Below are 25,430 nucleotides of genomic sequence, written 5' to 3'. Positions count from 1 at the left end.
AGGTCAATATGCGAACACAAGAACCCGAAGATCCAACCCCTTAGTAGGCCTGACCGGACCGAGGCCTCAAACGATCTTTGGTCCAGAACCACGAGGTGTGAAATTGGGTATAACATCGCGTTCAAGATTATTGCACGTATGTAGGGACGTGCATACCCTACACAGACCCAGTATACTGACTCCGAGCCGTCATTGTTTTATCCACTTAACGCCGAGCGCCAGGCAGAGCAACACGTGCATCTTTAGTGCCGTTTGGTGTGACGCTAGCGGGGATCGAACCACCGACCTTCTCCTATACGGGCGAACGCTCTATCCACCACACCACGGCAGTAGTCTCCATTAGTCATGACAGGGAAATATCGGGTTCACAGAGGGCACTGAAGCCTACATGAGACGACTCATAACTATATATGTTTTGGCTTTGGAATTTAAGGAGCAGGTTAGAATCAAACCATTCTAAACCCACTTTGTTTCTACGAACTCAACTGTCATTCTGTATAGAATCTATGTCGACCCTCTTAAAACAGAGTCTAAGTTTCACTAATGACACCAAATAGGTCTGGTCTTACACACCAATTACAACATCCACACCTAAAATGTGAAAATGCCAAGTCTGTCGAAGCCAGTGAGGGAATCTCACAGGAAGATCTCAGTGTGGATATAGCGTGACTTACAAGCTGATAGCCGAACTTTAAATACTGCCCCTTCCATCTCTACGTGTTGCTTTTCTTACATCCTGAGTGCTGCTTTTTAGCTTCTAAGCAGTTTTTTCAAGTTTAGTGCTGCTTTCACACGTTCAGTGCTGGTCCAAATGGGATTTCAGGGTAACCGTACCCTGTAACCCCAACTCACCAACGTAAACCAGGGTAGAAGGTACCCAATACCCCGTTTGTTTGTTTGTTGCTTAACGCTGCACTCGGCAATATTCCAGCTATATTATGGCGGACTATAAATAATCGAGTCTGGACCTGACAATCCAATGATTGACATCACGAAGAAGGGTGTGTGGCTTCTTGACCCAATCAGATCTTATCTTCCTAAAACTATTCAACTTTATTTCATTACCGCCTTAATTTCGGGTGTATTATACATCCACAATAATTAGGTATGGCCTTCATCTACTCTCAAAAAGGGAAAAAAAATTTTTTTCGGGGGGGGGGGCTATAGAAATCATACCAGCTGGTCTGAATGTTTCGTGTAATTTAGAAGGTCTCCACGATGATTGGCTAAGAAATTTCACCTAACATGACCTATTGCAATTTACAGGCAAATGCTATAGAGCTGGATTACTGCTGGTGTGGTAAAACCTTTTTCTCTGATGTCCAATGCTGCATAGCGTATGTCCAATGCTGCCTAGCGTGTGTCCAGTGTTGCATAGTGTATGTCCCATGCTGCATAGGGTATGTCCCATGCTGCATAGCGTATGTCCAATGCTGCATAGCGTATGTCCCATGACGCATAGCGTATGTCCAATGCTGCATAACGTATGTCCAATGCTGCATAGTGTATGTCCAATGCGGCATAGCGTATGTCCAATGCTGCATAGCGTATGTTCAATTCTGCTTCTTGCATGTTCAATTCTGCTTCTTGCAAGTTCAAAATTAATTCTGACAGTGGTATTCATTTTGTGTTCAAATTGCTCAGTTTTTACACCAGTGGCAGAATAACACTGAGAAGGCCTTTCCTGTCCCTTGATCAATGTCGCAGCAATATTACGAGGGAACACAAGACTGAGTTGCACACTGCAGGAATGAGGGGAATGATCCCAGGGAGGAAGAGAGAAGGCTTTGTTCACGAAACAAAACACGGCCTTGTAACTGTAAGGATGTAACACTTGTGAAGATCCGAGTAGAGAATAGGTCTTCAGCAACCCATGCTTGCCTCCAGCTGTGAAGATCAGGGCAGATAATAGGTCTTCAGCAACCCATGCTTGCCTCCACCTGTGAAGATCTGGGTAGAGAATAGGTCTTCAGCAACCCATGCTTGTCTCCACTTGTGAAGATCCGGGTAGAGAATAGGTCTTCAGCAACCCATGCTTGTCTCCACTTGTGAAGATCCAGGTAGAGAATAGGTCTTGAGCAACCCATGCTTGTCTCCACCTGTGAAGATCCGGGTAGAGAATAGGTCTTCAGCAACCCATGCTAGTCTCCACCTGTGAAGATCCGGGTAGAGAATAGGTCTTCAGCAACCCATGCTTGTCTCCACCTGTGAAGATCAGGGTAGAGAATAGGTCTTCAGCAACCCATGCTTGTCTCCACCTGTAAAGATCTGGGTAGAGAATAGGTCTTCAGCAACCCATGCTAGTCTCCACCTGTGAAGATCCGGGTAGAGAATAGGTCTTCAGCAACCCATGCTAGTCTCCACCTGTGAAGATCCGGGTAGAGAATAGGTCTTCAGCAACCCATGCTTGCCTTCACCTGTGAAGATCAGGGTAGAGAATAGGTCTTCAGCAACCCATGCTCGTCTCCACCTGTGAAGATCCGGGTAGAGAATAGGTCTTCAGCAACCCATGCTTGTCTCCACCTGTGAAGATCCGGGTAGAGAATAGGTCTTCAGCAACCCATGCTTGCCTTCACCTGTGAAGATCCGGGTAGAGAATAGGTCTTCAGCAACCCATGCTTGTCTCCACCTGTGAAGATCCGGGTAGAGAATAGGTCTTCAGCAACCCATGCTAGTCTCCACCTGTGAAGATCCGGGTAGAGAATAGGTCTTCAGCAACCCATGCTAGTCTCCACCTGTGAAAATCCGGGTAGAGAATAGGTCTTCAGTAACCCATGCTAGTCTCCACCTGTGAAGATCAGGGTAGAGAATAGGTCTTCAGCAACCCATGCTTGTCTCCACCTGTGAAGATCCGGGTAGAGAATAGGTCTTCAGCAACCCATGCTAGTCTCCACCTGTGAAGATCCGGGTAGAGAATAGGTCTTCAGCAACCCATGCTCGTCTCCACCTGTGAAGATCCGGGTAGAGAATAGGTCTTCAGCAACCCATGCTTGCCTTCACCTGTGAAGATCAGGGTAGAGAATAGGTCTTCAGCAACCCATGCTTGTCTCCACTTGTGAAGATCCGGGTAGAGAATAGGTCTTCAGCAACCCATGCTTGTCTCCACCTGTGAAGATCCGGGTAGAGAATAGGTCTTCAGCAACCCATGCTTGTCTCCACCTGTGAAGATCCGGGTAGAGAATAGGTCTTCAGCAACCCATGCTCGTCTCCACCTGTGAAGATCCGGGTAGAGAATATAGGTCTTCAGCAACCCATGCTTGCCTTCACCTGTGAAGATCCAGGTAGATAATAAGTCTTCAGCAACCCATGCTTGTCTCCACTTGTGAAGATCCGGGTAGAGAATAGGTCTTCAGCAACCCATGCTTGTCTCCACCTGTGAAGATCCGGGTAGAGAATAGGTCTTCAGCAACCCATGCTTGTCTCCACCAATGAAGTTCCGGTAGAGAATAGGTCTTCAGCAACCTATGCTTGTATCCACCTGTGAAGATCCGGGTAGAGAATAGGTCTTCAGCAACCCATGCTTGTCTCCACCTGTGAAGATCCGGGTAGAGAATAGGTCTTCAGCAACCAATGCTTGTCGTAAGGAAAACTAACAGGATTGGATGGTCAGGCTTGCTGACTTGGTTGATGCATCTAATTGTATCCCAATTGCGTAGATTGATGCTCATGATGTCAATCACTGGATTCTCTGGTCCAGACTTGATTGTTTACAGACCGCTGTCAAATAGCTGAAATATTGCTGAGTGCGGCGTTAAAGAACACACAAACAGTAAAGCTGGATTAGGATCAAAACATACTCACAAATTTTATATCAGAAATAATTTATTTACAATACAAAACAATATGTATACAACCCTCATGGTCCACTGGTAGAAGGGAAATCTCAAAGTGGTTTATAACAAAAATGAAAATACTTTTTTTTATTTCTGTAATTTTCCACAAGTCAAGAATATCTCCCTACACAACAAGGGCAGATCACAATCTGTCCTACAATTTCTCTGCTTGAATGTAGGTGTAATGTTGGAATATGTGATGTTTTATAAACAATTTTTGGTCTCAGACTGATATTAATGTGTGTGCATTGATTTTACTGGCAAAAGAAAAAGGACCTCTTCCATCATGTTATGTTTCTTTAACTGGAAACGGGGACCAAATCATTCAGATACTTCCATAATTTACATCACAAAGTCAAAATATACAGACAACTTAACAGACAAGTTCCCTCTCGATTGCCATGTAAAACAACATTTGCTGACAAACTTATACACAATTACATTTCACATGGAAATTCCCCACTCTCTCCATGAACACCGTACACAGGTCGGCTCTGCGAATCACATCTCATTTCCCCACGAAAGTTTTGTGCATCTCAATGTGACATTACCTGCTCGACTTTACAGATGACGTTTCACGTCCCTAACAACTTAGAAACAACATAATATGCCTTATTCTGTATATTGCACAACTGTCAGTGTCCATGTCCAAAACAAACTCAGAGCAGACAGAACTATAGCTACACATTTTGTCATGTTGATGGCAACTGTACAATAAACTATTTTCATATTAGCACTCATTCAATTAGCACAGACCTTGAATATCACATATGATTGCATTGGTGGTATATAGACATGTTTCTATGGAAACACTTCAGTCTTCATCCTCAACAGTCTGGAGCCAGTATCTAGAAACTTCTAGAAACAGTTAACAAAACTGATCATTTCCCCACATCAATCAAAAATAATTCGGACTAGCTGACAGAAAGGAAGGGTAGAGACTGATGGTTGCCAAGGGAACAGTGACTCCCGGAGGTGGCCCGTTACCAGGGGAAACAGGGGTCCTTGCAGTACTGTATCCAGGTTTCAAGATGGCCGCTGTCGACCTGCATCACAGCCGTGTACGTTGTCAGCTGAAACAGAAACATGAGATAGACTGTGAGTGAGTGAGTGAGTGAGTGAGTGAGTGAGCGAGCGAGCGAGTGAGTGAGCGAATGAGCGAATGAGCGAACGAGTGGATTGGGCCACTTTGAAGAGTATTCCAGTTATATGACAGTGAGTCAGCTTTATGTGGGAGGAAAGTCTGACGTGGTGCAGGTCTTACACATGGACCATTCAGGTAAAGCCCATGAGCACTGGCGTGTGAGACGAACCAAGAAACATGATCTGGATTAAACAGACTTGAAACCCACAATCATAAGGGAGGCAACTAGGCACTGCAACTTCTGGCAGCAAGTGTCCACATTCAGTCAATAAAAAGATGAAACCCTGGTATGAAGTAAACTTCAACAGAATCTTGCCAGCATGGGAGACTCATCAGAAAACGTCAGGTCAAAGTTAAAGTTAAGAAAACGGGGCCAGCACTGAGACTAGGGTACCAGTTACAAACTTTCAACTATCTCATGCAGTATAACTTAGCACATGGTACTGGCAAACAAGGGCTACATGGACCGCATGGCATGTAGACCAACCTTGTTCAGGACTGGTATGGAAGAGAGCACATCAAACAGGCCACTGACGGAGACATTCTGCAACACAGATGATTACATGAACATGTGGGTGATAACCATGTAATATCACATAGGATAGTAGGACATAAAATATTCTGCAACAGAGATGGTTACATGAACATGTAGGTGATAACCATGTAATATCACATAGGAAAGTAGGACATAAAATATTCTGCAACACAGATGGTTACATGAACATGTAGGTGATAACCATGTAATATCACATAGGAAAGTAGGACATAAAATATTCTGCAACACAGATGGTTACATGAACATGTGGGTGATAACCATGTAATATCACATAGGATAGTAGAACATATAATATTCTGCAACACAGATGGTTACATGAACATCTGGGTGATAACCATGTAATATCACATAGGATAGTAGGACATATAATATTCTGCAACACAGATGGTTACATGAACATGTGGGTGATAACCATGTAATATCACATAGGATAGTAGGACATATAATATTCTGCAACACAGATGATTACATGAACATCTGGGTGATAACCATGTAATATCACATAGGATAGTAGGACATATAATATTCTGCAACACAGATGGTTACATGAACATGTGGGTGATAACCATGTAATATCACATAGGAAAGTAGGACATATAATATTCTGCAACACAGATGGTTACATGAACATCTGGGTGATAACCATGTAATATCACATAGGATAGTAGGACATATAATATTCTGCAACACAGATGGTTACATGAACATGTGGGTGATAACCATGTAATATCACATAGGAAAGTAGAACATATAATATTCTGCAACACAGATGGTTACATGAACATCTGGGTGATAACCATGTAATATCACAAAGGAAAGTAGAACATATAATATTCTGCAACACAGATGGTTACATGAACATCTGGGTGATAACTATGTAATATCACATAGGATAGTAGGACATATAATATTCTGCAACACAGATGGTTACATGAACATGTGGGTGATAACCATGTAATATCACATAGGATAGTAGGACATATAATATTCTGCAACACAGATGGTTACATGAACATGTGGGTGATAACCATGTAATATCACATAGGAAAGTAGAACATATAATATTCTGCAACACAGATGGTTACATGAACATCTGGGTGATAACCATGTAATATCACATAGGATAGTAGGACATATAATATTCTGCAACACAGATGGTTACATGAACATGTTTGTGATAACCATGTAATATCACAAAGGAAAGTAGAACATATAATATTCTGCAACACAGATGATTACATGAACATCTGGGTGATAACCATGTAATATCACATAGGATAGTAGGACATATAATATTCTGCAACACAGATGGTTACATGAACATGTGGGTGATAACCATGTAATATCACATAGGAAAGTAGGACATATAATATTCTGCAACACAGATGGTTACATGAACATCTGGGTGATAACCATGTAATATCACATAGGATAGTAGGACATATAATATTCTGCAACACAGATGGTTACATGAACATGTGGGTGATAACCATGTAATATCACATAGGAAAGTAGAACATATAATATTCTGCAACACAGATGGTTACATGAACATCTGGGTGGTAACCATGTAATATCACATAGGATAGTAGGACATATAATATTCTGCAACACAGATGGTTACATGAACATGTGGGTGATAACCATGTAATATCACATAGGAAAGTAGAACATATAATATTCTGCAACACAGATGGTTACATGGACATGTGGGTGTGATAACAATTTAATACCACATAGGAAAGTAGAACATATAATATTGATACCGGAACATCAAAATGTTTGCTTCATGGGAGAGTGACCCCAGTAGCTGGACACTGACTGCTTTCAGCAGCACCTACAAACTGAGGGTTTATAGATTGAACACTCACAGGACACTGAACCTTAGTTTTTGACATTCTGGGGAGACAAGCATAGGGTATTGGGGACTTATTCTGACCCTGAATACTCACAGGGAGACAAGCATGGGGAACTGGTGACCTAGTCTATGCCAGAATCTCTACAGGGAGACTAGCATGGGGTACTGGGGACATATTCTACCCCAATACTCTACATAATACTCTACATGAAAGGGAAAGACTTCGGCCCGATTCCCCCCTTAAAAAGTACTGTGTGTATGCATTGCCGCTCAATCCTTTATATCATATATATTTGGTAGTGGGGATACGGGCGGAAGTCTTTCCAAAGAAAGAAAAGACAGATGACATCTGTGATAGGGTAAGTGTCTACATAATTCCACCAGTGTCCAATGGGTGAACGTTTGAGTACACATGTACCTGCTTGGTGAGTTTGCGCATGCATTTGTTGGCCGGGGTGCGTCGATCATCAAGCACCATGGGTTTCTCCCAGTGGTCGTAGTTCGTCTCCAAGATGTACCAACCTCCCGCTGACGCCATCGGCCACACGTCCAGCGTCTTCTCCCTGGCCCTTGTGATCACGCAGGCCTACAACACAGGAGGTGAGGTCAGGAGAAATGGGGTTTAACGTCCAAGATACTTGCACTTATATAATCTGATTGCCCCCTACAGACACAGAATGCTGACAAACAGCCGTGCAGTCCTTGTTTTAGCTCCTTAATGCCAAGCACCAGACAGGGTAACAACAAGTATCATCTTTATACGTCTTTTGGTATGACGCGGCTAGGTATCGAACCCCAGGCCTTCCGCTCTCCGGGCTGACGCTCTACCACTAGACCACGGAGGTGGTCCTACATACAGGAAGTCATACTGTTATCTGAATGTAAAGTATTAATGTCTGTAAATAGGGACATGTTCACTAACAAACCATATGCTACTATAACAACAAGCGTCCTGGTACGTGTGATCACACATGCCTACAACACAGGAATTTGTTGAATCATCTCATCTCAAAATGTAGAGACTATAGTCCTGAACACACAGAAAATATCTCCAAAATCAAAACATAAGTGCTAAGCCCCCCCACCAACTGCACATGTACTGACTGACATTACATTCTGAACAGAGGTGTCTGAGAAATGACCAGAAATAGTTTTCAAGATGGCTGCTGTGCTGGCAATTTTGAAAATCAGATTGGAACAAATTGGTGTCATCATTACATGCACTAGTGTGAACAATGATGTTTTATTTGTTTGTTTGTTTGTTTGTTTGTTGTTTAACGCCACACTCAGCAATATTCCAGCTATATGACGGCAGTCTGTAGATAATCGAGGCTGGACCAGACAATCCAGTAATTGACATGAGCATTGATCCACACAACTGGGATACGATGACATGCATCAACCAAGTCAGCGAGCCTGACCACCAGATCCAGTTAGTCGCCTCTTACGACAACCATAGTCGCCTTTATGGCAAGCTTGGGTTGCTGAATACCTATTCTGACCGGGTTCTTCACGGGTCTGGAGCAAGGATGTGAATGTCCAGCTTCTCAGGATATGTTTACGCCCGACAACCATGCCACGGCATAAGTACACTTGACTTTCAGTCAGGTGAGCTGAAACAATACACAAACCTCGTATGGATCTTCTTCCCCCGTTTTGTTTCTGACACTCACCTCCCCTGACTGATTGCCCCCGAGGATGAAGTACGCTGGGGCCAGCATCTCAGTCTGTGTCAGCCAGTCACGCGCCTCCTCATAGCTGGTAGCGTTCTCCATCACGCGGCGGGTCAGGAAGCCCATCCACGAACCACTGTGATCCCCCAGCACCCACTCCATGATCCCTATGACATAGGAGAAATAGGCATCATGTGAAACTGCCGCCCCATCAATCTGGTTACATTGATACAGGACAGTCCAAGACTAATGTGACATGCCTTCATTTTCACACAACTTCCGTGTCAACCTATACATTCCCACCGCTTGGAATTGCTCACTTCGTGACCTGGTTTATGGACTCAGCGTGCATGCGCCATTTATAAAAGTCCTCGACCCACCGTGCTACTCTACTAAATGTGTTGGCACATGCTACAGCCATACCTTTGTTGGCATACTGTAAATCTTGAAATTAATGTGGGCGTGAACTATATGCCAAAAATGTGAGTGGTCTTTGCTCGTATTAATTCACTTTGCATTTATTCCCCCAAATGACTATCAACAATAAGATGGCCTCACTGCACACTTTGGTGATGGAAATGCCTACTTGAGTATATAACAATGTCAATCAAACAATAGGAATTACACAATCGGCATCTGGTGAGTTATCACTGCTTCTCCTCATACCAATCAGTGAACTGTTGGCTAATAAGCGGTGCTTGTGCTGTTTGATTGGATTAAGATAAGGATGTGTATCATTCCACTGGGGATGGGGTGGGGGAGTCGCATTGATATTGAGTCACATTTTTGGCTAGGGGTCAGCAGTTGTAATAATTTGGAGATGCATTAATTCCAGATTTACAGTATGCTGCAGTTTACAGCCATACCTTTGTTGGCATACTACCACACCAACTTCACTAGGAATACCATCAAAAAACATCATGGGTTTGTGTTCTGTCTGGATGCTGAATTCTTTGTTATTTCCATACACAGTTGCCTGTAAACAATCGAGTCTGTATCACGCCATATAACGGCGGCCTGTAAACAATCAAGTCTGTATCAGGCCATATCACAGTGGCCTGTAAACAATCAAGTCTGTATCACGCCATATCACGGCGGCCTGTTAACAATTGAGCCTGTATTAGGCCATAACACGGCAGCCTGTAAACAATCAAGTCTGTATCACGCCATATCACGACAGCCTGTAAACAATCAAGTCTGTATCAAGCCATATCACGGCGGCCTGTAAACAATCCAGTCTGTATCAGGCCATATCACAGTGGCCTGTAAACAATCAAGTCTGTATCAGGCCATATCACGGCGGCCTGTTAACAATTGAGCCTGTATTAGGCCATAACACGGCGGCCTGTAAACAATCAAGTCTGTATCAAGCCATATCACGGCGGCCTGTTAACAATTGAGCCTGTATTAGGCCATATCACGGCAGCCTGTAAACAATCAAGTCTGTATCAAGCCATATCACGGCGGCCTGTTAACAATCAAGTCTGTATCAAGCCATATCACGGTGGCCTGTAAACAATCAAGTCTGTATCAAGCCATATCACGGCGGCCTGTAAACAATCAAGTCTGTATCAAGCCATATCACGGCGGCCTGTTAACAATTGAGCCTGTATTAGGCCATATCACGGCAGCCTGTAAACAATCAAGTCTGTATCAAGCCATATCACGGCGGCCTGTTAACAATCAAGTCTGTATCAAGCCATATCACGGTGGCCTGTAAACAATCAAGTCTGTATCAAGCCATATCACGGCGGCCTGTAAACAATCAAGTCTGTATCAGGCCATATCACGGCAGCCTGTAAACAATCAAGTCTGTATCAGGCCATATCACAGCGGCCTGTAAACAATCAAGTCTGTATCAAGCCATATCACGGCGGCCTGTAAACAATCAAGTCTGTATCAAGCCATATCACGGCGGCCTGTAAACAATCAAGTCTGTATCAGGCCATATCATGGCGGCCTGTAAACAATCGAGTCTGTATCACGCCATATCACGACGGCCTGTAAACAATCAAGTCTGTATCACGCCATATCACGACAGCCTGTAAACAATCAAGTCTGTATCAAGCCATATCACGGCCGCCTGTAAACAATCAAGTCTGTATCAGGCCATATCACAGTGGCCTGTAAACAATCAAGTCTGTATCAGGCCATATCACGGCGGCCTGTTAACAATTGAGCCTGTATTAAGCCATAACACGGCGGCCTGTAAACAATCAAGTCTGTATCAAGCCATATCACGGCGGCCTGTTAACAATTGAGCCTGTATTAGGCCATATCACGGCGGCCTGTAAACAATCAAGTCTGTATCAAGCCATATCACGGCGGCCTGTTAACAATCAAGTCTGTATCAAGCCATATCACGGTGGCCTGTAAACAATCAAGTCTGTATCAAGCCATATCACGGCGGCCTGTAAACAATCAAGTCTGTATCAGGCCATATCACGGCAGCCTGTAAACAATCAAGTCTGTATCAGGCCATATCACAGCGGCCTGTAAACAATCAAGTCTGTATCAAGCCATATCAAGGCGGCCTGTAAACAATCAAGTCTGTATCAAGCCATATCACGGCGGCCTGTAAACAATCAAGTCTGTATCAGGCCATATCATGGCGGCCTGTAAACAATCGAGTCTGTATCACGCCATATCACGACGGCCTGTAAACAATCAAGTCTGTATCACGCCATATCACGACAGCCTGTAAACAATCAAGTCTGTATCAAGCCATATCACGGCCGCCTGTAAACAATCAAGTCTGTATCAGGCCATATCACAGTGGCCTGTAAACAATCAAGTCTGTATCAGGCCATATCACGGCGGCCTGTTAACAATTGAGCCTGTATTAGGCCATAACACGGCGGCCTGTAAACAATCAAGTCTGTATCAAGCCATATCACGGCGGCCTGTTAACAATTGAGCCTGTATTAGGCCATATCACGGCGGCCTGTAAACAATCAAGTCTGTATCAAGCCATATCACGGCGGCCTGTTAACAATCAAGTCTGTATCAAGCCATATCACGGTGGCCTGTAAACAATCAAGTCTGTATCAAGCCATATCACGGCGGCCTGTAAACAATCAAGTCTGTATCAGGCCATATCACGGCAGCCTGTAAACAATCAAGTCTGTATCAGGCCATATCACAGCGGCCTGTAAACAATAAAGTCTGTATCAAGCCATATCACGGCGGCCTGTAAACAATCAAGTCTGTATCAAGCCATATCACGGCGGCCTGTAAACAATCAAGTCTGTATCAGGCCATATCATGGCGGCCTGTAAACAATCGAGTCTGTATCACGCCATATCACGACGGCCTGTAAACAATCAAGTCTGTATCACGCCATATCACGGCGGCCTGTAAACAATCAAGTCTGTATCAGGCCATATCACGGTGGCCTGTAAACAATCAAGTCTGTATCAGGCCATATCACGGCGGCCTGTTAACAATTGAGCCTGTATCACGCCATATCACAACGGCCTGTAAATATTCCGAGTCTGTATCAGGCCATATCATGGCGGGCTGTAAACAATCGAATCTGTATCAGGCCATATCATGGCGGCCTGTAAACAATCAAATCTGTATCAGGCCATATCATGGCGGCCTGTAAACAATCAAATCTGTATCAGGCCATATCATGGCGGCCTGTAAACAATCAAATCTGTATCAGGCCATATCACGGCGGCCTGTAAACATTTCAGTCTGTATCCAAGATGAGCGTTCATGTATGCACTTGTACTAGTCCGGATTGATGCCGATTTATAGTGCTAGCTCACTGAGATACCATGCCGCAGTTTAACATGAATACCCCACTCAGATACTGTATACCGATTCCCAGCCAACCAGTCCTTGTTTTAGCCCCTTAATGCCCAGTGCCAGACAGGGCAACAGCAAGTACCATCTTTTAACTTCTTTTGGTATGACGCAGCCAGGGATCGAACCCCGGACCTTCCGCTCTACCACTAGACCACGGAAGCGGTCGCATCTTATGTAGTTTATGTTGTATATGAATACTCAGCATTGTTAACATGATGTGTTCAGTTTGTGTAGACATATTGTCAATAGAAAATTACGTCAGATTGAGGGACAGATTGATTATTTCCCTACCAATAAATCCACCATCAGCATTAAACCTCTCATCCATAGACAGTGTAAACAGGGTCTGAAGTAGAGAAAGGAAACAATTATAGACAAACAGGTTTGGACATCACATAGGAACATACAGACAATCCCTCCCAGAGTCCTTTCATATCAAGTAGATCTATAGGACTCGAAAAAAGTGTAAAACTGTGAGGCTTGCGGAGGAGTTTTAAACTTTTATCAAAGAGTGTTGATGTACTGCAAACCATGACATTAATGTGAAAAATGTGGCCATTAGTAGCTTGTATTAATAAAATGCTGCATTTTTATTACGCATTTCGCCATCAAAATTCACTTTTCATTCGCGATTACTCATTTTTCAACTTCACAAATGAGCAGACCGTGACTGATTGCGTTTCCACTTACTCAAAAACTCATGTGTGCTGCTTTGGAGTACGATGTGTTGTTTCAAGGAAAACGTCATCTTGTAAGATGTCAGATGAGAGAAGTGTTCACCCCAATAGCAATCCACTGTGTGTTTTTTTTGTACTTTATCATGCTTTTAGTAGTATTATCGTCTGAACAAGACACCTTTTCGGGAGTAAGGTGTCTCCCATTAATCATGTGATACATAATGCTTTTTGGGGTGCTCGCATTATTTTCATCGCGCATTAATTTCATGATTGTCAGCATTAGACATAAAAAAATATAAGACATGAGAGTGAGATTCTATTTATCTTCAAAAATCCTGCTCCCATCTTTCTCAGTTTGTTAAAGGTATTAACCAGTGTCTTGTGTCTTGTGTCTAATTAAGTATAGTTAACCAGACTCAGTGCCAGGGACTAGTGACGTCATTTGATTGTGATGTCATCATGGCCATAGCAACTGATGATGTCATAATGCTCTGCAAAGCATTCTGATGCAAATACAAAGTAAGCAACATACAAGTAGCCCCTCATATAAGTGGTCCCCTAACTGTGGCCAGTAAATAATGAAGTCTGGGCCAGACAAATTAAGGGTTGATATTATGAGCAATGTCCGACGCAGTCAGGGTGTGACAAAAGTTTGACATTCAAAGTCTGTGGATAACTCACAGGCTTGACGGCGGTGAGGATTCCAACATAGCCAGCGAAGTGGACGCCCTTGAAGAGGGTCTTGCCGCCGCGGGTGTACTCGATGTTGACGATGAGCGGGCGCAGGAACTCGGAGATGTCCCACGTATTGTTCTTGATGTCCCAGCTGGGAGGGGAGGACAAACAGTGAAACCCTGTTAATCAGGACGCTACCATTCCCAGTGACACTGTCCAGTTTATCCAGTCATTGGTATATTGTTATGATCTTAACTAATACAGGTATCTGTCCAGGGGATGTAAGGTTTCCAGATAACCAGGGTCTGGGGTAGAGAGGTCTCATTGTACACAAGGTCAGCATGTTTTTTTATTACTGTAAACTATGTTTATAACGAACACGCTTATAACGAACTGACGGATATTATGAAATGTGTTTTGATCCCATCAGTTTGCTGTATATTTGCTGTATATATGCTTATAACGAACTACGGTTATAACAGTGTATAATAAATTAAAATTAGTGATCCTTAGAGTTCATTATAACCGTAGTTTACTGTAATTATTTCTAGGCCGATTCTAGATGATCATTTTCTGCTACAGTACTGAACACCAAACTATAGTCAAACAAATAATGAGTCTGGGAAAATCTCATCAACTCGGCTAGGCATGCTCTCGGATCTGAATGTGCGGACACCTTCACCATGTTGAACCTCTTTCACTCCACATGGACGTCCCCACACACCACCTCTCACAGACAGGAACGACACTCACCCTGAGGACAGGCCGAACACCTCCTCTCACAGACAGGAACGACACTCACCCTGAGGACAGGCCGAACACCTCCTCTCACAGACAGGAACGACACTCACCCCAAGAACAGGCCGAACACCTCCACTCACAGACAGGAACGACACTCACCCTAAGAACAGGCCGAACACCTCCACTCACAGACAGGAACGACACTCACCCTAAGAACAGGCCGAACACCTCCTCTCACAGACAGGAACGACACTCACCCTAAGAACAGGCCGAACACCTCCTCTCACAGACAGGAACGACACTCACCCTAAGAACAGGCCGAACACCGCCTCTCACAGACAGGAACAACACTCACCCCAAGAACAGGCCGAACACCTCCTCTCACAGACAGGAACAACACTCACCCCAAGAACAGGCCGAACACCTCCTCTCACAGACAGGAACAACACTCACCCTGAGGACAGGCCGAACACCTCCACTCACAGACAGGAACAACACTCACCCTGAGAACAGGCCGAACACCGCCTCTCACAGACAGGAACGACACTCACCCTGAGAACAGGCCGAACACCTCCTCTCACAGACAGGAACAACACTCACCCTGAGAACAGGCCGAACACCTCCTCTCACAGACAGGAACAACACTCACCCCAAGAACAGGCCGAACACCTCCACTCACAGACAGGAACGACACTCACCCTAAGAACAGGCCGAACACCTCCTCTCACAGACAGGAACGACACTCACCCCAAGAACAGGCCAAACACCTCCACTCACAGACAGGAACGACACTCACCCTAAGAACAGGCTGAACACCTCCTCTCACAGACAGGAACGATACTCACCCTAAGAACAGGCCGAACACCTCCTCTCACAGACAGGAACGACACTCACCCTAAGAACAGGCCAAACACCTCCACTCACAGACAGGAACGACACTCACCCTAAGAACAGGCCAAACACCTCCACTCACAGACAGGAACGACACTCACCCCAAGAACAGGCCAAACACCTCCACTCACAGACAGGAACGACACTCACCCTAAGAACAGGCTGAACACCTCCTCTCACAGACAGGAACGATACTCACCCTAAGAACAAGCCGAAGTCCAGGTTCCGGGCATGGAATAACTTCCCTATAAAACAACCCAGCGATGTACAGCGTCATTAGCGATGTCAGTTGTCACAAATTGATACATGTCTCAGTAGCAGGGCTACACATCATTAAATTAACAAAGAAGTTGATCACCATAAAACTATAATAACTAATATTCAAACTAATCAACAAAGGGTCAGTCCTCATAAAGTTTCAAACATACACTGAATTTAAAATGTAAACCACCCCAAAACTTTCCAATTCCAGGATCCACGTCTAGGTTTAGCATCTGGTCTGAAATGTTGGTCCTATCATGTCAAAGACAATCACAGTGCTATGATACTTGGTGAATGCTAACATCAAGGTGTCTCCTATCAAAGAGTCTGGAATCTGTTGTGTGGGCAGACCGCCAGCCACGTACCTGTGGGGTCCTCGGCCACGATGGAGGTGCAGACTGTGAAGAACTCGTAGAACAGATTGTACAGCACGACCTCCCCTGACATGGAGATTAGAATACAGGTTACCATGGTTACCGACATTCTCATCAATGTCAACTTGTACACCTACTATTGAAATCAAGGCATATCTGGTATAGGAAAGCTGTGATATTGCTGGCCTACTGATGAGTGTTAATCAAAACTTGCCCAAACTGGGCCCCTTTGAACACAGTGACTGTAGCGCTACGACGATTGTAGCTTTAACATAGACTTACCAAAGTTGCAGCATTAGGAGTGCTGTGTGCAAATGGCCCCTTGTTTGAACGCTTGGGATGAAAGTTTTCAAGAGTCAGAAATATAGTTGTTCTTGAATTTTTTTTGTCCAGAAGTAATTTTTTTCCCCTGTATATTTAATATCTCGCAAACACAGAACCAACAAGACACAAAAAGTCTAAGTGAGTACCAAGTTTCAGCCCCGATGCCTTAGAGATGCCCGTCATCTCCCCGGGGAATGGGTATGGCAGCGTCTTGTCAAACGTGGGCTGCAACAGTCGTGAGACAACCATCAACAGGGGGAAAAGTTTAACAATCCTTGCAGTGAATAATAATTATCACAGGGAATAATAATCATCACGGGGGAAAAGGAATAACAATCAACATGGGGAATAACAATCATCACGGGGAAAAGGAATAACAATCATCGCAGGGAATAACGATCATCACGGGGAAAAGGAATAACAACCATCACGGGGAAAAGGAATAACAATCATCAAGGGGAAAAGGAATAACGATCATCTCAGGGAAAAGGAATATATCAATCCTCATGGGGAAAAGGAATAATGATCATCAAGGGGAAAAGGAATAACAATCATCAAGGGGAAAAGGAATAACAATCAATACGGGGAAAAGGAATAACGATCATCACGGGGAAAAGGAATAACAATCATCACGGGGAAAAGGAATAACAATCATCATGGGGAAAAGGAATAACAATCATCACGGGGAAAAGGAATAACAATCATCAAGGGGAAAAGGAATAACAATCATCACAGGGAAAAGGAATAACAATCATCACAGGGAAAAGGAATAACAATCATCACGGGGAAAAGGAATAACAATCATCAAGGGGAAAAGGAATAACAATCATCATGGGGAAAAGGAATAACAATCATCACGGGGAAAAGGAATAACAATCATCACGGGAAAAGGAATAACAATCATCACGGGGAAAAGGAATAACAATCATCACGGGGAAAAGGAATAACAATCATCACGGGGAAAAGGAATAATGATCATCACGGGGAAAAGGAAAAACAATCATCACGGATAATAATCTACTGATCAAATCTTGAAGACAGATGACTGTGAATGCCTTGTTTACACTGAGAATAGATGCACAGCTTCACTAAGGCCCTCTAAAAGCCATTGCCTTAAAGATACATTAACCCAACCATGTATTTTAAGAAGAAAAGTAAAGTATTTTATGGGCTGCTTGAATTCCTGATAAATAAAACACAAAATGAGACAGACCAAGTTGCTACTGTTACTTAATAAAAAATATACTCAGTTCTCAAAGATCATCATAGTCACACACTTCTGTCAGTAAGTTCATTTTTCAAAATATCAAAAGGTGTGCATCTTTCAATATAAAACTGGTCAGGAGCAGCATACCATTTTGATTTGTTAAAGAATATTCTCGAATATGTCACATGCTCAGACCGAAGGATCACATGACTGCAAATACCCCAAGTCCGTGAAGAATTAATTGCACTAAAAAATACACAACTGTCGGGCACTGGTCATCCAGAAGGATTGTAACTTACGAAGTTTTTGTCTACCCAGTCAATGACGCCCTGTGCCTTCGGCGACCAATCCAAGGCATATTTCTTAAACTCTGCAAGGATATTCCTTATCTGAGGAGTAAACACACATGTAATGAGAAGTTACAATGTCATCTCCTGGTTCTCTACGAGGGTATCGCAGTTGGAGACTTACACAGAGAATTGGACTGGGTTTTTGTCATTACTAGTTTTGTAATCACATTTTTATCTGGATTTGTAATGAGTTTACAGAACAGCATATTACTTCAAGATTTGTAGAATTTTCCTATTCGGAATATTCTATAAGTAATACGTTACCACTGTTATACCGAGGCTGTTGTCTCCCACAACTGCTGCTATAGCGAAATCTACCACAGAGATCTCAATTACCTCATGCAGCACGTGCGTAGCCACCTAGCTGCCATGTGACACCCTTCACTCTTGTCTCCTGCGAGAGCAAGTGCTCGGGGGGACGGACGGGCGGGCAGCAGCCCAGTGGTAACGTATTACTTATAGAATATTCCGAATAGGAAAATTCTACAAATTACATTAAGTAATACGTTACCACTGTTATACCGAGGCTGACTACCACAGTAGGCGGTGGGGAGCACCTACAACCCGAATCCTGACTGCTAGCGTTCCTTCCGACCAGCGGAAGTAAACACCAAGGCGGAAGCACTCGATGCGCATGCACCTAGCTAGGCGTTACCCTATAGGAATACCAAAGCACTGTCAAGCGCATACCGTAAGGCTCAATCGTCATTGCCAAAACGATTGGTGACTCCAAACGGCCCCACTGGATAGGTATTTCATCGCCGCAGCGGATGAGAACACTGTATCCGCGTGAGCTTAATCTTAGATCAGGTTAAACAGTCGAAAAGAGGGAAATTAATTTCCTTCAGACCGTATATCCCAGAGCAAGCCTACTTAAAGTATGCATTAGGCGCGTGACCTAATTCCAGTATTCGTAAGCATGTATCACAAGGTTGGAATACACGACAGACAATTAAAGGAATAATTGTCAAAATACAAATAAGGATAAAACACACAAAAAGCCGCCTCACCTGTGGTGTGAGTGCGCTGGTTTGCTGGACCCCCACTCCTGTACCCACGGCGTGGGAACATTGGAGACGACCCAGATTGACCACCGTGCAAGGACTGACGACTGCGGAGTTTGGAATTGCGCTGGACACACCCCCTAGATGACCGCTTGTGCCGCGATCAGCGGCCCAAGACGGTGCACCCCCTCCACGTCTTCATCAGAAACCTTTCTGAGGTAATGATTGGCAAAAACCGAGTCAGAACGCCAGTAACAACCTCGTAATATTCTGTGAACAGAGATATTCGAGTGTAGGGCAAATGTTGCCGCTAGCGCCCTGATCTCGTGCGGGTTTGACCCCGCTACCGGTAACCCCCGAGACCGGTACGCCAGATTGATGACAGAACGAAGCCACAACGCAATCGAGTTGCGAGTTATGTCAACCGTGCGATTAGGGTTACACGATATGAACAGACGGTCACGCCCTTGTCTACGTTCATTCGAAGCCTTAAGATAATACTTAAGGGCCCTAACCGGACACAGCGCTCTGTCCTCAGTATCAGCAGGATGTAAGATTTCTTTGAGGGATCTTACAGTGAATTCTCTCTCCGTTTGCCCGACTCTCTGATTCTTGGCGACGAAGCCCATGAGCAGGCCCAGGCGGACCGCTCCTTCGTCACCCCTATCGAATCGTACCTTGGCGACATCGAGTGCATGAATTTCGGATACACGTGCCGCCGTGGCAAAGGAGAGGAGAAATGCTGTTTTCCAAGTCACATGCCGGAACGAAGCACTATGCAAGGGTTCATACGGAGCTTCCGTAAGTGATTGCAACACTAGGGAAAGATCCCAGGCCGGTGCCCGAAGGCGGCCCTTCTTAAGATCGTGCTGTTTGAAACCCTTGATAATACCCCGTATCACCGGCTCTTTGGAGAGACTGGTACCCATAGCAACGTCCCGTACCGTAGCAACGGACGAAACATAGTTGGCAATGGAACCCCCGGAGAGTTTCCGGGTCTCTCGCAAGTGAGACATGAAACGAGCAATATCCTGCACAGATACCTTATCTGGCGAATGAATGTGATGTTTACAACACCACTTCGTGAAAATAACCCAACGTGCATTATACACCTTCTGGGTAGAATCACGATGCATACTAACGTATGCCCGAGACGCCCGGCGAGAAAAACCTTTACTCCTCAGACGCTCGGTGACAACATCCACGCGTGCAGATTGAACTGCCCTGCGTTTGGATGAAGCTGACGGGTGTGAGGGTGGATCAGGAGATCCGGTCTCACAGGCAGTGGGAGTGGCGACTGCGTGACCTGGGTCAGCAAGTCGGGGTACCACGATCTGTTCGGCCACATGGGCGCGATCAGTAACATTCGACAGCGAACTCCTCGAAGCCGGCTTAGAATGTGTGGTATCAACGCTGTCGGCGGGTAAGCATAAGCGTCCAAGCCCGTCCAGTCTAACGCGAGAGCATCGTGATCGATGGCCCTCGGGTCCGGGACTGGTGATACAAACAACGGGAGTTGATTGTTGAACCGTGTTGCGAACAGGTCGACCATCGGACGACCCAAACGTTCGCACAGCCACTGAAACACTACTGGGTTCAGCATCCACTCTGTGGGGCTCGGATCCTGAGGCCTCGATAGAGCATCGGCCAGTACGTTCCGCACACCTGGGATGTGACGGGCGCGTATCTGGCACGGGACACTGTCCACCAGAGCGTAAAACTCGAACGTGAGATCGAGTAGCGAGTGACTGTGGGTTCCCCCCAGCTTGTTCACATAGGACACTACCGTCGTGTTGTCGGTCGCCAGCATGAGCCGGGCGTCGACGAGACGATGCTTCCAGTGATTGACTGCGTTGATCACTGCCTTGAACTCGAGACAATTGATGTGAAGACCTAGTTCGTCTACGCACCACAGCCCCGAGCTCACCTCCCCCTCTAGATGGGCGCCCCAGCCCACTAGAGAGGCGTCTGTATACAGGTTCAACGTGGCCCGGTAGGGCCGCATAGAGACTCCTGATAAGACATTGTAAGGGAGCGTCCACCACTCCAGATGCGGTCGGAGCCGATCCGGGAGGGCGACGGTCGCACTGTTCACCTCCGTTGCTAACAACTGGATTAAAAACCGTTGCAGCGGGCGGAGTTGGAGACGACCCCGTTCGGTGCAGTCCTGGGCTGATACAAGTAGCCCTAACAGCTGTTCCCAAAAGTGAACAGTCTGTTGCACCGCTAAGACTTTGGCAATCATCGCCTGAATTTTGTGCCACCGGTCTGGGGGGACAAATAGGCGATGGGACACCGTGTTGAACCGACCTCCGATGAACTGCAAGTTCTGAGAAGGGGTTAACTCGCTCTTGGGGAGATTGACAATCCACCCCAATTGCTCCAAGAGCCGACGTGCGAAAACGAGATGGCGTGACAGGGTGTCCGTCATTCGATTTGCTACTAGCGAGTCGTCCAGGTACGCGAAGTACCGGACACCCCTCCGGTGGAGGAACCCCACTATGGGGGTGGTTAACCGGGTGAACAGCCAGGGAGCGGATGAAAGACCGAATGGGAGTACAACCCACTCGTAGTGCCTGCCTTGAAAGACAAACCTGAGATACTTGTGATGATCCGAGTGAATCGGAACATGCAGATAAGCATCCTTCAGGTCGATCGAAGCTAGCCAGTCGGCCGGCATGATCAGTGCTTTCAGGTCCGTCAAGCTCAACATTCTGAACTTGGGCGGCTTGCGCAGGTAGAACTCGTTGAACGATTTCAAGTTGTGAATCATTCTGAGTTCGGCACTGTCCTTCTTGGGAACGAGAAATATCCTGGAGTAAAACCCCGGTGTTATTTCTGGTAGAGCTAACTCCCGAACTGCCCTCTTCTCCACCAACCTGCCGATGGCATCGGCGAGGAAGGGAAGATCGGTTTCCGAATAGAAACCTGCCGACGGGGCAACGGTGAGCGGCGGATTCGCTTTGAGATCGAGCCGATAGCCGTACCGAATCGTGTTGACCACCCACAGGTCGTCGAACACTTGTTCCCAATTCTCCCAATAAGTCTGGAGTCTGGCTCCCACTGGGGACAGAGAGGGGGGCCGGACAGGCTGCGGCAGGCGCAACTGTCCAGGGCCAAGTGACTCGGGTTCGCCTACGGGCCAACCGAAGTTGGCGCTGTCGGCATACGAACCCCTCCAATGAGAGTCACCTGGAGGGGCCCTTGCCGTCCTTAGACGACTTGGGCTTCCCCCAGTTCCCCTTCTTCCCGCGAAAGGGCTGCTGAGAACCCTTACCGGAGCCCTCAGAGCGGGGCTTCTTCCCGGAGGAAGAAGGACCCGACCCCTTAGGCCTGCCGGACGCAGCATCCTGGGGCGCGCTCCGCTTCGGAGCGGCACCCAGGCGCCTATGCAAGGACCCCACAAGATCCAGTGTGTGCCGAGAGGCATCGGCAGACACAGCGGCCTGTTGTTCCTTCAGAACCCCAGGGATCTTGTTATTAAACAGGGTCCGAGCAGACCAAGGCTGCGAAAGGAGCACCTCCTGATTGGCAGCGTCCAACCCTGAAGCAGCCAGATACGACTGGCGCCGAAGAAAATGGCACGTGCCGGAAACAAAGGCCGAAGCCCCGGCAACGTACTCCAGGGAAGCATTCAAACCGAGCAAGCAGTTGTAAATGCGCTGGTCTCGGTCCGTAGGAGAACCTTCGACCAGACTGGCCGCTGCAGCCAGGTATGTGTCTCCGTGAGACAATGCCAGCATGGAGTGTCGAGCGAGGGTGTCCAGCTGTTGCAAGGTACCTTGTGGTACCGTGGCAACCGGTGGGGCACGGACCCCCAAACGCTCCACATGGGCTTCCGCAGAAGGACCAGCCTCGGGAAAGGCAAGGTCATGTACTGGGAAAGACCCTTTTCTCCACGACGGGGGAGGTAACGGGAGACCCCGACCGGAGGCAGCCGTGAAGGCCTTCTCCAAAGAAGGCTTAATCCCGCGCAGCAAGGTTGATGCCGGGAAAGCCTTGTCGAACGTCTCGTCGTATACCTCGGAGGAACCCACCGAACCGTGGATTCCCCGCGGTAGCGGCAGGGGCTTTGGCATGTCCTCGAAGAGGTCATACACCATGGCCACGCGGTCCTTAACCGATAGCGGAAGCAACGGTTCGGGGGAAGGACCGGTAACCACGGCAGCCGCCGCCGTACCGGTGGACCCCGCGTCCGAACCCGCGGCCACCGAAGAGGCCGGGGACGGAACAGCCAGCGGCCTATCTTGCGATAAGGCCGCCAGCTTGGAGTCCACAAGTTTCGACAACAATGCGGCGACGGAATCCCCAGACAGCCCGAGGGCCGCAAGGGGATCCGCCGCAGCCGAGGAGGTGGTACCCGCACGGGGACCCCGACCGGACGAACCGGCCACCACAGGGGTGGAGACGGACTGTACGTACAGCCGGTACCGCTCAAACTCCGCAGGCCCCAGACCTTCGCACAGGGTGCACCGGGTGTCCCCGCAAGGAACCCTGCACCGCGGGCAACGATCGTGGGGATCCCGGGACGACAAAAACTTTCTGCACACCCCACAACTCCGAGGAGCAGGGGTAGAGGGGGTGGATACTGGGGACATATACATGTCAGACATTGATTGTTTGCTATAAACAAAGAACAAAACATGGTTACAACGCACGCACCACAATGATTCACAAACGAGCATTTTCACAAGAAAATAAACGAGCAATGTGAACATATAACATACACATATAACTTTTATTAAAGAAATAAGTGATGTTACCCCCAAAACATACAAGAACAGGGGAAACGTAAAACACAACGTGCATACGCGAACCCCGCAAGTATATAGAAAAAAAGGGCGGGAAAAATTTTCCGTTTGGCGGGAAAATTATAACCAAGCGGAGCTACCGCAACGCCCCATAAAAGCACAGTTTATTAGAGAATAAACTATAATAAATATCACCAAATCTTCAGGAACGCTTCAGCAGGAGAAAACACGTCTTGCTTAGCAGACGAAAGAGACAAGAGTGAAGGGTGTCACATGGCAGCTAGGTGGCTACGCACGTGCTGCATGAGGTAATTGAGATCTCTGTGGTAGATTTCGCTATAGCAGCAGTTGTGGGAGACAACAGCCTCGGTATAACAGTGGTAACGTATTACTTAATGTAATTAAAGAACAACTTGATTACAACACACTCATCAGCATGGAGAAACAAAAGGTTATCGTATTCTTTTTCACGACTGCTTGAATACACCTAGAAAAAACTAACAAAGGATCACAGCATACAGCGGGCGGAGTTGGAGACGACCCCGTTCGGTGCAGTCCTGGGCTGATACAAGTAGCCCTAACAGCTGTTCCCAAAAGTGAACAGTCTGTTGCACCGCTAAGACTTTGGCAATCATCGCCTGAATTTTGTGCCACCGGTCTGGGGGGACAAATAGGCGATGGGACACCGTGTTGAACCGACCTCCGATGAACTGCAAGTTCTGAGAAGGGGTTAACTCGCTCTTGGGGAGATTGACAATCCACCCCAATTGCTCCAAGAGCCGACGTGCGAAAACGAGATGGCGTGACAGGGTGTCCGTCATTCGATTTGCTACTAGCGAGTCGTCCAGGTACGCGAAGTACCGGACACCCCTCCGGTGGAGGAACCCCACTATGGGGGTGGTTAACCGGGTGAACAGCCAGGGAGCGGATGAAAGACCGAATGGGAGTACAACCCACTCGTAGTGCCTGCCTTGAAAGACAAACCTGAGATACTTGTGATGATCCGAGTGAATCGGAACATGCAGATAAGCATCCTTCAGGTCGATCGAAGCTAGCCAGTCGGCCGGCATGATCAGTGCTTTCAGGTCCGTCAAGCTCAACATTCTGAACTTGGGCGGCTTGCGCAGGTAGAACTCGTTGAACGATTTCAAGTTGTGAATCATTCTGAGTTCGGCACTGTCCTTCTTGGGAACGAGAAATATCCTGGAGTAAAACCCCGGTGTTATTTCTGGTAGAGCTAACTCCCGAACTGCCCTCTTCTCCACCAACCTGCCGATGGCATCGGCGAGGAAGGGAAG

General features: G+C 46.4%; 2 protein-coding genes across 2 annotated transcripts in view; both read right to left on the bottom strand.

Moving 5' to 3' along the window:
* Nucleotides 1-3,804: 3,804 nt before the first annotated feature.
* Nucleotides 3,805-25,430, bottom strand: part of LOC139450426 (acid ceramidase-like) — a 33,448-nt gene continuing 11,822 nt past the window's right edge. Inside the window, exons 4-13 of the mRNA XM_071232120.1 lie at nucleotides 18,327-18,416; nucleotides 16,967-17,045; nucleotides 16,488-16,562; nucleotides 16,061-16,106; nucleotides 14,236-14,380; nucleotides 13,169-13,223; nucleotides 9,065-9,231; nucleotides 7,810-7,977; nucleotides 5,465-5,521; nucleotides 3,805-4,906 (exon numbers count right to left, since the gene is read on the bottom strand). Of these exons, the coding sequence (XP_071088221.1) occupies nucleotides 4,817-4,906; nucleotides 5,465-5,521; nucleotides 7,810-7,977; nucleotides 9,065-9,231; nucleotides 13,169-13,223; nucleotides 14,236-14,380; nucleotides 16,061-16,106; nucleotides 16,488-16,562; nucleotides 16,967-17,045; nucleotides 18,327-18,416 (972 nt within the window). The 3' untranslated portion in view covers nucleotides 3,805-4,816. The remainder of the gene's footprint in view (nucleotides 4,907-5,464; nucleotides 5,522-7,809; nucleotides 7,978-9,064; nucleotides 9,232-13,168; nucleotides 13,224-14,235; nucleotides 14,381-16,060; nucleotides 16,107-16,487; nucleotides 16,563-16,966; nucleotides 17,046-18,326; nucleotides 18,417-25,430) is intronic.
* LOC139450715 (uncharacterized) lies at nucleotides 22,522-23,484 on the bottom strand. The gene has a single exon (XM_071232518.1). It carries the CDS (start codon nucleotides 23,482-23,484, stop codon nucleotides 22,570-22,572), a length of 915 nt encoding a protein of 304 aa, XP_071088619.1. The 3' UTR covers nucleotides 22,522-22,569.

The sequence above is a fragment of the Haliotis cracherodii genome, unplaced genomic scaffold (assembly GCF_022045235.1).
Source record: "Haliotis cracherodii isolate W230 unplaced genomic scaffold, xgHalCrac1.p SCAF_8, whole genome shotgun sequence".
NCBI lineage: Eukaryota > Metazoa > Mollusca > Gastropoda > Lepetellida > Haliotidae > Haliotis > Haliotis cracherodii.
The sequence above is the reverse complement of the archived record's forward strand: the minus strand, read 5'-3'. Positions and strand labels throughout refer to the sequence as shown.

What these genes read in the sequence shown, in the direction of transcription:
- LOC139450715 (XM_071232518.1), bottom strand. Translation starts at nt 23,484, where the DNA reads ATGGTGTATGACCTCTTCGAGGACATGCCAAAGCCCCTGCCGCTACCG.